Raw genomic sequence first — 12,913 nt, 5'->3', positions numbered from 1 at the left:
TGATTGTGGATGATTGTAACTATTCGAAATGTAAGCACTCTGGATTGGTTCGGAAGCGCTTTCAAGGTCATGGAACGGAGACCCATAATAAACATAATTGCATTCACATTGAGTTTCCTCCTTTTAAATGAAACCCAGTACGCCGTGCAGGTTTCATAGTGGAGTCTAGTTATCCATTCCTGTGATTGTTAGCCAGAGGTATGGAGCAATGCGTATATTCTCGTGTCCCTTCTGAAGGCCGAGGTACTGTGTAAAATCAACGACACACATGTGCTCTGTCTAATCTAGTAGATCTAGATCTATGTGATCCCCAACCTCTGCTGTTGAACCAGAGTCCTGTGTGTAGTCTTTTCATTACAGCTTCGTCTGTTGTTGAACTAATGTGCACGTGCCAGTGAAGCTCCAGTGGGCCCGAGAAAAGCTTCAAGTAATAGAATAATTGAGTTTGGTGTCGGAGTTGCCTCAGCAAGCCCCACTAGGCGAGAAGATTCTCTTGACCTTATTCGCGAACCTGATTTTTGTCTTTTTCAATAATTCATTAGCGGCAGAGAATGCGGTAGAGGGGAGAAATCAGTCTTAAAAAATCTATTGTTTCCACACTCTTACTGCAAAGTCTTTGCTTCCAGAGATTAGGCCTGCTCGCTTATTCATGTGCGAGAGAGCGGATGCTTCGCCTAACCCACTGCTGCAGTGCACCTCTTTTTGCACGAGGCATTCCTACTGCACGTGTACGTCACATTCCTGGGAAAATTGCTTAAGACATCGAAACATGGCTGGACGCGATGTCTCAGACATTAAAGCATTAAACTTCGATGTCGTGTATAATAAACGAGCGGTTCGGCGTGCTGGAATCGGAGCCTCGGGAAACTCTGGTTAAACACTTCCTGAGCGGCGATGGAAAGGTTCCCAGAATGAGCGCGTGAAAGGAAAACAATACTGAAAGAACGGGAGAAGGCGCACGCGTCTCCTTAGGTCAAATGCAGTCAGTTTTCAAAGGATGTATTCACTTATGTAAATGGGGCATTTAACATCTCTGAAATATTTGAATGAATGAAATGCAAAATGCATTCAGACACACATCCCTATTCAAGTTCATGCAACTGCCTAAACCCGCCCTAACCCTGCACATACTTGGAAGGTGAGACAAAGCAAAGCTGTAAATGGAATTTTCTCTAATGCACAGAATAACACACCCCCTTTCTTAAAGCAACAGCGCAATGAAGTCATTTTTCCTTCTGCAGGAGTACCAGCGTCCCCTAATGGAAGCAGAGCCTCGCATCCTGAGCCCGAGAAAGATCAGACCCATTTTTTTCCGCGTGCGGGAGATCACGCAGTGCCACTCCATGTTCCAGATTGCCTTGGCGTCTCGTGTGGCGGAATGGGATGCCAGCGAGAAAATCGGAGACCTCTTTGTAGCCTCGGTGAGCGATGGTCACAGAAGTGGGTTTTTGTTGTTGTGTTTTTGCAAACCTTCCATGTAATGTACGGTCTTGGCGCATGCCTTAAACGCGAGCTCGGTCAGAAGCGCAGCTGAAACGCTCCCTCTAAAATCTGCTTTAATGAATGTGCAGGATGTCCTGCCGCACTGAGTTCATCCACGGCGCCCATCGATTTCTCGCCGGCCTCCAGAGCGTGCTTGGCCTGTCTGATGTGCAAGGGTTTACATGTCAACTTGGGGCCCTTAAGCATGCTGGGGTTTGCGCAGAGGCATTTGCTATTTTATGTTATATTTATATTTGTGGCATTTAGCTGACGCTTTTATCCTGAGCAATTGAGGGTTAAGGGTCTTGCTCAGGGGCCCAACAGTGGCAACTTGGCAGTGGTGGGACTTGAACCAGCAATCTTCTGATTACAAGTCAAGTACCTCAACCACTGAGCTACCACTGCAATTTCTTCATTCTCTCAGTAATACACACAAATGTACCCATATATATATATATTCACAGACTGTGCCCCTTGCCATCATCTACACTGTTCATCATTTCTGGGACACAGCGTTTGCACTGATGGGTGTGTGTTGAGCTGCCTCGTGTGTGTCAGACTTTTTTTTAAACACACATCAGCGTCACTGGTGGGTCGAGAGTGACGTGCCGTTCAGAAAAATCCAGGCAACAATGGTGATGTGGTGAGAAACCAACCATTAACAGAGGACAAGAATGACTTGAGGGGGTGTGTAAGTGTTTGTACACAAATACTCACACACACACACACATACTCACTCACACACACACACATTCACACACACACTCACACACACACATACACACTCACACACACACAGACACACATTCACACACACACTCACACATACACACACACACTCACACTCACTCACACACACACACTCACACGCACTCTCACACACACTCACACACACTCTCTCACACACACACACACACACACTCACACACACACACTCACACACATATACACACACTCTCACACACACTCTCGCACACACACAGAGCGATATAAGAAACCAAAAAAGCACGTCGAGTAACATGGAAACGAGTTATAAGTGGTAGAGGCGAGAATTATTATTCAAGATTGTGAATGTGTTTGTGTGGGTGGCACTGCAGTCTTGGTGTTTAATCACAGCACACTGAAGAAGAAAATGGCAGCTAGTCCTATTGGGAAATTACACGTGTGTAATGGACAGTGGTAGGTGTCTGGATCCTACGCGCGGGTGAAAGAAGCTCGCCTCTCACAGCGCTGTCGTCGCTCGCGTGCGCCGACATCCGGACAAGGCCGTTATTTAATAGGCAGTCAGGAGAAACTGAATCACTCCTGGTTGGCTGCTGTGAACCGGAGGTGTCCGTGTTTTGATTCTTTTTGCTACGGCTCTCTTGCAGTTCTCCAAGTCCATGGTGCTGAACGTGTACAGCGACTACGTCAATAACTTCACCAGCGCCATGTCCCTCATTAAAAAAGCCTGCATGTCCAAGCCAGGCTTTCTGGAGTTCCTCAAGGTGAGAACATTGCGGCTGCTTTGTCTTCTCACGCTCTTTAACACACAAGTGCTGTTCACGTTGGCTTGCTGGTGCACATTTGCTATCAGCCTTTAGCTCTGCAGGTACCTTGAGCTGTAAGTCTGAAGTCAAATTTTGCTTGTCATTATATTATACATACAATATAAGCATGTTTTGTGCATTTTTGCAATTGAACATTTCAAACTTCACTGTATTTTAAAATGGTTACAGAATGGATACCCTGAATGTGACATAAACATATATTGCAAGACTAGCTTTGGTGATGAGTTACATATGAAGGGACGGGTTTGTGGGCAGAGACTCGGCTCTGCTGTGGATGCTGTCTTAATCTGTGTGTGCAAAATGGCTCCTGAACTGCATAATTACATAATAACCTTTAGCCTGAGGTATTCTCTCCTCCGAGTGTAGCACTGGACACGCCTCCACTCTGAGACACAGTGCTGGAACACTAACATCCATCCACCTCCTCTCTATCTCTCGCTCACCCTCCCTGGACCGGCTAAATCCAGCCCCTGTGTGGAGACAAGGTGACAGTGATGTTACTGAAATGTAAATCTGTGTGTGTGTGTGTGTGTGTGTGTGTGTGTGTGTGTGTGTGTGTGTGTTTCTGCAGAAAAAGCAGTCATCGAGTACTGATCGTATCACTCTCTATGGTCTAATGGTGAAGCCAGTCCAGCGGTTTCCCCAGTTCATTCTCCTGTTACAGGTCAGTGTCTCCATGGAAAATTTCACAGGTCTTTTAATAATTATTTTTGGAAGATAGTGTTATGGTACATTGGATGCTCTCAAAAATTGGTCACCCGGCAAGTCAGCCAGGCTCAGTGCCTTGTGCTGTTCTGCGTGTGCTGGCCGGTCACTGGATACCACTGCGTCGCTTTTACGCTGTATCTCCAGGGAACAGACCCATGCAAACTGCCTGAATCAACAATGAATAAGCAATCTCTCGGTGTAGCCACCAGACACGTTTCCCACATGCACGCCCCGACACAGACACACACATACACACCACCCACCAAATGTCACAGAGAAAAGTGGACCGACATCAGAAACGTCTTGCCAACCTGCTCTGTCCTGATGACGGGGAAACTGCAGTGGCACGCCAGCCGTGGTGGTGGCCACGCTGTGTTCCTGGGAGCACGTCAAGAGGAGAGCAGGCGTGCCCCGCCACGGTTTGGATTCACAACCAAGCAGACACGGATCACGCGGGAGTTTAAGAGAATGAGTTTACAGGAATGAGAAACGGGCCTGGATTTTTCCAGCAGCATAGCAAACCACAGTAGCCAGTGCTGAGCATAACGCGTCCAGTCAGAAAAGGGCCGGAATCCACGGGAAAAGAAACCTCCAGCTGCGTGCGCTTTTCTGTACCCGTTTCTCTCTCTCTCTCTGTCTCTCTGTCTCCTTCCACGTTATGAACCAAAACACAAAAACATTACAGAGCTCACGGATAATACATGGACATGCATACAAGCGCGCACATGTGTGATGGTGACTGGTGTCCCCAGGCATCTGGTAGCTTTGTGGTAACGTGCCTTCTGCAGGCCTCGTTCAGCTGGGTCACGGCCTGGACCCAAACATTGCCACGTTAGAGGAATGGAACCTCATCAGCAAATATCATTACTGAAAATGCGTCATTCTCACGTTGTCTCTCTATGTCTGACTGTCTCTCTCACGCTGTCTGTCTGTCTGTCTGGCTGGCTGTCAGGACATGCTGAAGAACACCCCGCGGGGCCACGTGGACCGGCTCCCCCTGCAGCTTGCTCTGACTGAGCTGGAGTCTCTGGCTGTGAAGCTAAATGAGCAGAAGAGAGTGGCGGACCAGATCACAGAGACCAAGCAGCTAGCGCGCAGCATCACTGACCGCTCACTTAGCAAGGTGGAGCGCACACAGACACACACACAGACAGTCATGCACATCCACACACACACATGCATATACATACACACACACACACACACACACATGCATGCATGCACACAGACCTGTTCAGGCTCCCACTCTCATTTATGCAACTCCAAGTCGGCATTCTGCTCATCATATCCCACAGTGCACTGCTCCACCTCTCCAAAAGAAAAAGTGTCCTTTCAACTTCTATTTATAGCAACACACACATGCGCGCACTCCCCCCCAAGACTTTACATGCTTTAAACTCTTACCACCAAATCAACCTACCATCCATCATGATCTGACCCTTAACATGGTTAAACTGTTCCTACCTGCTCACCGCTCACCTGTGGATGAAAAATACCTCCTGTTCCTCCCCACGGGGTCTAAAGAGAGCACGGGGCCTTGTTTGGTTTGTATCCTCGCGTGAACTTCTTTGAGTTCTGGAACAGGGCCGTGTCGTCGTCATACTGTAGCAGCAGATATTTTAATAATGCAAAGACTCTGCAGGTTTCTTCGCAAACTCCACTGCAGTGGCTCACGGACCCCAGAGGGAGTATCACTGGTGCTCACTCCTTTGTAGTTCCTTTGAAGTGCCATGGCGACGGAGTTCGCCAGCTGCTGCTGCTACACCGCCCCCGCGGTGGCCGTGCGGAGTCGTGCGCGTCCGACATTAGCGGCGGCGGCCGCGGGAAGCCCTCGATGGCCCGTAAGTGCCGGCGAGGCCGGGCCGGGTTCCCCCACGTCCCGTTACCACACCCACAGCACAGCCCAGCTGCTGCAAATCTCAGCAAACGTGTCTCAGAGTCAGGCCAATTAAGGACTAAATGAAACATTTAATTGGTAAGCCTGACTTGCACTCCCTCGATCTCTCTCTCTCCCTTCTTTGTTGTGCCAGATTCATGCTCTCTGGCTCTCTCTCTCTCTCTCTCTCTCTCTCTCTCTCTCTCTCTCCTTTTTAGTCCTCATTCCTTCGCTGACTCTCAGCCCCTGAGACGAGCCGGCCTGCGCACGCTCCTGGGCGGTGAGACAGCACAATTTCAGCGGGAAGCAGCCACTTCCATTAGCTCATAAGTGCTCAATGAAATATTCATTCTTTGTCTTGAGCTATCTGAGTTACTGGGGCGAGAGAGATAAAATGGTGTGTGGGAACTAGGCAACGTTTCAGTGTCAGTCTGACATCTGCCATCTTCTGTTGCTCTCTCTCTCTCTTCCTCTCTCTCTGGTTCCAATTTGCTCATAGTGACACGTGCGCGCGCGCACACACTCGCACACACTCGCACTCGCGTTTCTCAGAGGCGCTTTTGAGGAAATGCATGCCATCTTTCTGCTCTTACCAGACCTTTGCCTGCCAGTCGCTCAAGGGGGCGCTCTCACTGTGCGCAATATGGAGCTTCCCGACTGCTCCTTCCCATGCCGGGGGTCTAATTTTTCAGCGCACTTCAACAAAGGCCGAGCTGTGTTCCCTGTTCCCCGCAGAGCGGAGAGCTCATTTGGGCTGGTGCAATGCAGGGCCTTGGCTTGAGTGGACAAACAGATGCATTATTTATAGAGTCGGTCTTCTGAATGATCAAGTACAAAACGGCTGAGTTAGGTTCAACTGACGTGCTGTAAGCTCGGAGGTTTATTGGTATAATACGATGAGAGAGGCCAGACTGATCACACATTAAAAAGTTTTTTCTTGTAAGCTCAGGGTGAAAACGAGAGGGAATGTGGATTAGAAATTGTTTGTTTTCTCTACTCTGACGCCCTTGCCTTGGTGATGGAAACCCCCCCCCCAAAACAGGAGCTTTTCATACGTTCACATTTTTTTCCTTCATTTCATGTCCGAACCACGAACCTCATTTATCTTATATTTTAAAATTCATAAGGGGTCCTGAATGAGTACTGGATCTTTCAGGCACTTTCTTCAGTGACCCTGGAATGACCCTGGAAACACAGAGTTTGCAATGGGAGATTCTTTAACCAAAACAGTGAAGTGCGGTGAATGATTACTGACCTGAGAAACAGGTGGGAAGAAAGCATCATTAATGCATGCCCATGCTGTGTGTGTGCGTGTGTGTGTGCTGCAGGATTCTGCTTTTGCAGCCACTTGGGGGGGTAGAGAAAAAACCTGGGATCAGGTGTATTAGATTGTCCGGACGAGGTGCGTTGGGTTCGGCACTGAACTCTGCAGGACAACGGGTAGAACAAGGTGCCGGGAACCCTGAGGGCCTGGGTTTGGTTCCCTGCGTCCTCCGTGTGTGCAGGATCGGCTGTGTTCAGATGAGGAACGCGACTCTGGAATCCATCACATAGCAGTGTTTTCAAATAGTAGCTGCTTCTCCGGCGCAGAGGTTTTCCTGCATCTCACCTGGCAGAGCCAGTCGCCGACGACGCTAAAACCGTAGGATTGAACCCCAGGCAGCACATACGCGGTCACATTAATAAACATGTACATTGTTCTGGATAAGTGCGTTTGCAAATGTTGTAAATGCAAACGGGGTAAAACTGCACGGAGCATGTAGCCAACGGTGGGCGTGGCCAGATATGAGCACCGTTAGCATGTAGAGACTAGTGGGCATGGCCAGATTAGATATCCATTAGCATGTAGAGACTAGTGGCCGTGGCCAGATTAGATATCCATTAGCATGTAGAGACTAGTGGGCATGGCCAGATTAGATATCCATTAGCATGTAGAGACTAGTGGGCATGGCCAGATTAGATATCCATTAGCATGTAGAGACTAGTGGGCATGGCCAGATTAGATATCCATTAGCATGTAGAGACTAGTGGCCGTGGCCAGATTAGATATCCATTAGCATGTAGAGACTAGTGGCCGTGGCCAGATTAGAGATCCATTAGCATGTAGAGACTAGTGGGCGTGGCCAGATTACAGATCCATTAGCATGTAGAGACTAGTGGGCGTGGCCAGATTTGAGAGCCGTTGGCATGCAGGCAAAACAGCAGGAAATCTGGCAGGGAAGCTCAGGCCTATCGAGCTTCTCGCGTGTGTGTGTGCCTTTAGATTTGATTGCTTTTGCTGTGCGGTCGGTCGAGGCAGTGTTTCATTATTAAAGCCTTATTGCTACACGATACATTAGTAGGCTCTGAATTCCAATGAGCGCTATTTAAAATAAAATAGATGAATTCTGATCTATTTTCTGAGTGGTGAATTCTGACATCATGTTTTCGGGTGCTGAATTCTGATGGTCTCTCCTTAGGTGCTGAATTCCGGTGTCCGGTTCTCGGGCGCTGAATCCTGATGGTCTCTCCGTAGGTGCTGAATTCCGAGCAGAGCTCTTTGGTCCTATGCGAAACGCTGGTGGAGACCGTGTACGGTGAGCGGGGCCAGATCCTGAAGTCCAAGGAGCGCAAGGTCTTCCTGTTCACTGACGTGCTGATCTGTGCCAACGTTAACGTCAAGTGAGTGTCCCGTGCAAGGTGGACGTTCTACCCACCCCACCCCCGGACCCCCATGCATTGCGGTCTGATAGCAGTGTCAGAATCCCCACCGCAGGCAGGAAGAGGGCTCGGCTGGAATGGCGACAACGCCCCTCCGAATTGAGTTAAATGGGCCGTCATTATCTGGGAGCAAATGGCTGGGTGTTTAGCTACTGAAGCAGGGACTACACCCATAGATCACGGGCATAAAAGCTTCCTCCCTCCTTCTCAAATAGATTATCTATGACAGCACCATTGATCACAGTGGAGGAGAGAAGGAGGTAAACAGATAGCAGCGGGGTTTTTTTTTCCGGACCCCCCCCCCAGCCCCCCACCCCCCCCCAGCTCGTGTTGGCCCGTGGGAATGAGGTGTGCCATCCCAGACCCTGCTCTCTTTCCGCACTTTAGTTCCGTTCTCCCGGAGTCAGCTTTGAGAGGATCTTGACAAAACCACCGCGACACTGATCGCGCATTGTTGCGGGGAATACACGAATGGCGGCGAGCCTGCCGACGGCCGGAGTGTGGTTTTGCACCTCGTTTCTTCCGTGACGTCTCAGAGTTGCCATTGCCTCTCTGACAGTACCTAGTGTGATTGTTGACGAGGGCCATTTTGGGGGTAATGACATGATCTCTGAACGGAACCCTCCCCTCCAATCACTTCCTCCATTTCTGCCACCAGGGGGCCTCCAGACATCAGCAGTCTGGTTCCAGTGGGTCCCAAGTACACCATGAAATGGAGCGCCCCCTTGCTTCAGGTCCTGGTAGTGGAGGTTGGCCAGGAAGGGAGCCAGAGCAAGGATGCGTCGCCGCAGACAGGAGGGGCCAAGCAGCTGGGAAGCTCTTCGGCGTCAGGTAAACCCTCCTTCTCCCAACTCCAGAAACTCCTCCTCACCTCCCCGCCAGCCAGTTACCGTAAACCTCGAGTGGGAGTCTCACCCGCACTCCGAGCTAACCGTGTGTTTTCTCGTGGGCCGAGCACCTGTTAAGCGGCCCTGGCGGACAGGTTTGTCTTCGCTGGCGCAGAGACGGGGAAAAACAACAGAGGGCCGGCCTGGGCAATCTCATTTCACTCTCCGATAGACCACAGACATATTTGCGGCGCGGTCATCAGTCTGCTCAGATTACGCTCCCACGGGCCCCTCCGCTTCCAATTAGAGCAGGCACGATGAAGTGGTTGGAACCAGGGGGTTGAGCGAGCCTTCGCACAAAACTACTGTATTTTGGAGAGAGAGAGAGAGAGAGAGAGAGAGAGAGAGAAATAGAACAGGAGAGACAGAAAAGTAGAGAGAGAGCGCGAGAGCGCTCTAGTTGAATATGGCAAGGCAGTCGTAGGTATAGAGCGTTATCGAGATGTGACGATGGTGCAGGTGTTTAAGGTGGCGGCTTCGTGACTGAGGTATTAATACAGGCATCCCATGGTGCTGTGCGCACACACACGCAGCCCCCCCACAGACATGCAGCTCTGATGGAAGAGGCCAGTGAGATGACAGGAACTGTTTTCTTGCTGAAGCTGTGCTGTCAGCGAAGCCACAGAAAGTTTCACCTCAATCTCTCCACCTGCTGCCTCGCTCCACCCTCTCCTGGTTGAATCCCAAACGAAGGCTGTGCGCCTCCTTCCACCTGTTTACCTCCAGTCTTCTGGCTCTTTTTTCTCGTTTTTTTTTTTTTATCACTCTTCTGTGCTGTCGTTCTCTTGCTCTCACACTTTGTTTCTCTCCCTCTGCTCTTTTCTTTCTTTTTCCCTCTCTCTCGCTCTCTCTCTCTCTCTCTCTCTCTCTCTCCATCTTCGCTGACCTGTTCAGGCTCCCACTCTCATTTATGCAACTCCAAGTCGCCATTCTGCTCATCATATTCCACAGTGCACTGCTCCAGCTCAAAAAAAAGTGTCCCTTCAACTTCTATTTATAGCAACACACACGTACTGCACATGCACATCACACGCACACACACACACACACATCACACACACACGCACGCACACGCGCACACACACACACATGCACATCACACACACACGCACGCACACACGCACACACGCACACGCACGCACACACACACATGCACATCACGCACACGCACACACACACGCGCACGCACGCACACACACACACATGCACATCACGCACACACACACACGCACACGCACGCACACACACACATGCACATCACGCACACACACACACACACACACACACACACGCGCGCACGCACGCACACACACACACATGCACATCACGCACACACACACACACACACACGCGCACGCACGCACACACACACACATGCACATCACACACACGCACACACACACACACGCGCGCACACACACACACGCGCACTGCACATGCACATCACACGCACACACATGCACATCACACGCACACACGCACATCACACGCACACACATGCACATCACACACACGCACACACACGCGCGCACACACACGCACATCACACACACACGTGCACACACACACGCGCGCACACACGCACACACACACGCACATCACACACACACGCGCGCGCACACACACACGCGCGCGCACATCACAAACACACACGTGCACACACACACGCGCGCACACACACACACACGCACACACACACACACACACTCTGTCTGTTGTCCCAGCTGCTCCTTTCTCCTGTGATGTCACTGCAGGGTGCCCGAGCTCAAGTCATATCCCATGTTCCTCTGGCTCACCTCAAAAAATGCATTCATTTTTCATCTCTTGCCGGCCCTGGCACTCTAATTTATTGATGGAATAGGCCGGGATTCCAGCGGGTTCCGAGCTGCCATGACTCCCTGTGTTCGGGGAGAGATGTTGGGCTCCGCTTGGCAACACATCCCCCCACCCCCCCAAGTCTTCAGTATGGCTTCTATTTCAGGTCTCCTAACACCCCCCACATCCTCCCCGTGCACAGCTGCCATCTTAGCACTCAGTTCCCGGGCAGGTACATTCACGCTTGCGGTCGCGCTGTGGTCATGATTCGGCTTGGAAAACCTTGGCACGCTTGAGTGGCAGCAGTTCCTGCAGTGTCGGATAATGACGCGGGCCCCTGCCAAGCGGGAGCTCCAAGCAGCGGTGTCTGAACGTAGCCGACAGATTACCGCGACACGCTGTAAAAACCCCTTTCCCGGCATGCCAACCGGATTAGGCTGGATTACAAGGGTGCCTGCGCTCACCTCCGGAGCGTCGGCCGGGGACGTCCTGCACGTGTCCCGCACGCTTCCCGCACCTGCCGCAAGGGGACCCGGGCATGGCTGGCCGGGGGCCCTGCGGCACGCGGCTCGGCGTTCCCACGCCGCTGTAATCAATCACGCTCCGCCGATGACAGATGTCCGCGTCGAAGAGCCCATTAGGTCTCCAAAGGTTGGCGAGAGAGTGAGAGAGTGAATGATGGAGTGAGGAGTAAAGGAGAAGGAGATGCAGGCAAAAAATAGAGGGAGAGAGAGGGGAGGAGTGTGAGTGCTTCCATATAAGAGGAGCAGGTGGGGTAGGAGGCGTAGAGACCCTTCAGGCGCTGTGCTGAGCTGGGAGAGGATGAGGAGCGAGGATGAATGGAGAGACAGACGCCCCCCGAGAACTGGGCCAGCAGGGAGACCGGAGTTACCCCTAGGCTGTAATTGCCCCGAGGCAGTAGTGCCCCCTTACCAGTCTGCACACCACCGACACACGCACAAACAAACAAAAATACACACACCAACACACACACACACACACACACACAAGGCGGCTTGATTATCAGCGGGTGTTTTCAGAGCGCTTCTCTCGTGGCCGTTTTATCCAGCATTGGGATTTAATTATGCTGTCTGTGTTCGGGCCGTGGGTCGGCCCCGTCGCCTGAATTTCTCCCTCGCTATCGATCTCCCCGGACAGGAACCCAGGATGGTGGGGGAGAAGAATAAAGGGTGCAAGGCTCAAATCGATGGCACATTTCACGTCTAATGAGACACCTGCCTTCTCCCTACTGCCCCTGGAGGTCTTCATATTTCCCAGTGACTTTCCCTCACGCTGTCTCTTCAGATTTAGCTAGTGTGCTTCCACAAACAATGGAAGATCGACCCGTCTTCCCATTGATCTGCTTTGTTAGGGCTGTCAAAGTTTTTAAAAGTTAAGGTTCCTGAAGGGTTCAGATTTTTGCCGTGGGGGGACATTTCTGCACGGGCCGCTTTACCGGGCTTAGTGTTAGCGCTTTGTTTCTCAGCTTTACCAAGGTCAAAGTTCATTCTACAGCACATCCCTGTCTGTTAGTGGGGGGCCTGGATTCGCCTTACTGTTCAGTTGGAGGGGCACTGAAAGATAATATACTGCAGCTTTTGCACAGTGTAATTGCAATTACGAGTCCAGATCAGTTCTAGCGCCCCGAGCAGAGTTTCCAGTTCGGTTGCACTGGGTCGTCTGAAGCAAGGCAGGACACAGGATGGACAAAACAAGTCTGTACCAATTTCTGCTCTCCCATTTCTTTCAGAATGTAAACAAGACATTTTTTTTTTTTGCAGAAAACCGCTTAAGAAGCGACGTTAATAGAAGGAATTTTTCTTAGAGATGAAACACGACTGTGGTCAAGCTACGAACGCGGGATAACCGGCGTTCCTTTCGGTTTACAGGAAAGG

At 50.9% G+C, this 12,913-nt stretch overlaps 1 protein-coding gene across 2 annotated transcripts in view; it reads left to right on the top strand.

Annotated features, from left to right (window-relative positions):
* Positions 1 to 12,913, top strand: part of arhgef10la (Rho guanine nucleotide exchange factor (GEF) 10-like a) — an 83,369-nt gene that overhangs the window by 22,371 nt on the left and 48,085 nt on the right. For both annotated transcript variants that reach the window (XM_027025307.2, XM_027025298.2), the window contains exons 10-16: positions 1,242 to 1,421; positions 2,853 to 2,969; positions 3,604 to 3,696; positions 4,693 to 4,863; positions 8,132 to 8,277; positions 8,975 to 9,147; positions 12,908 to 12,913. The exon at positions 12,908 to 12,913 is cut by the window's right edge and continues 110 nt beyond it. In XM_027025307.2, the coding sequence (XP_026881108.2) occupies positions 1,242 to 1,421; positions 2,853 to 2,969; positions 3,604 to 3,696; positions 4,693 to 4,863; positions 8,132 to 8,277; positions 8,975 to 9,147; positions 12,908 to 12,913 (886 nt within the window). The remainder of the gene's footprint in view (positions 1 to 1,241; positions 1,422 to 2,852; positions 2,970 to 3,603; positions 3,697 to 4,692; positions 4,864 to 8,131; positions 8,278 to 8,974; positions 9,148 to 12,907) is intronic.

The sequence above is a fragment of the Electrophorus electricus genome, chromosome 20 (assembly GCF_013358815.1).
Source record: "Electrophorus electricus isolate fEleEle1 chromosome 20, fEleEle1.pri, whole genome shotgun sequence".
NCBI lineage: Eukaryota > Metazoa > Chordata > Actinopteri > Gymnotiformes > Gymnotidae > Electrophorus > Electrophorus electricus.
The sequence above is the reverse complement of the archived record's forward strand: the minus strand, read 5'-3'. Positions and strand labels throughout refer to the sequence as shown.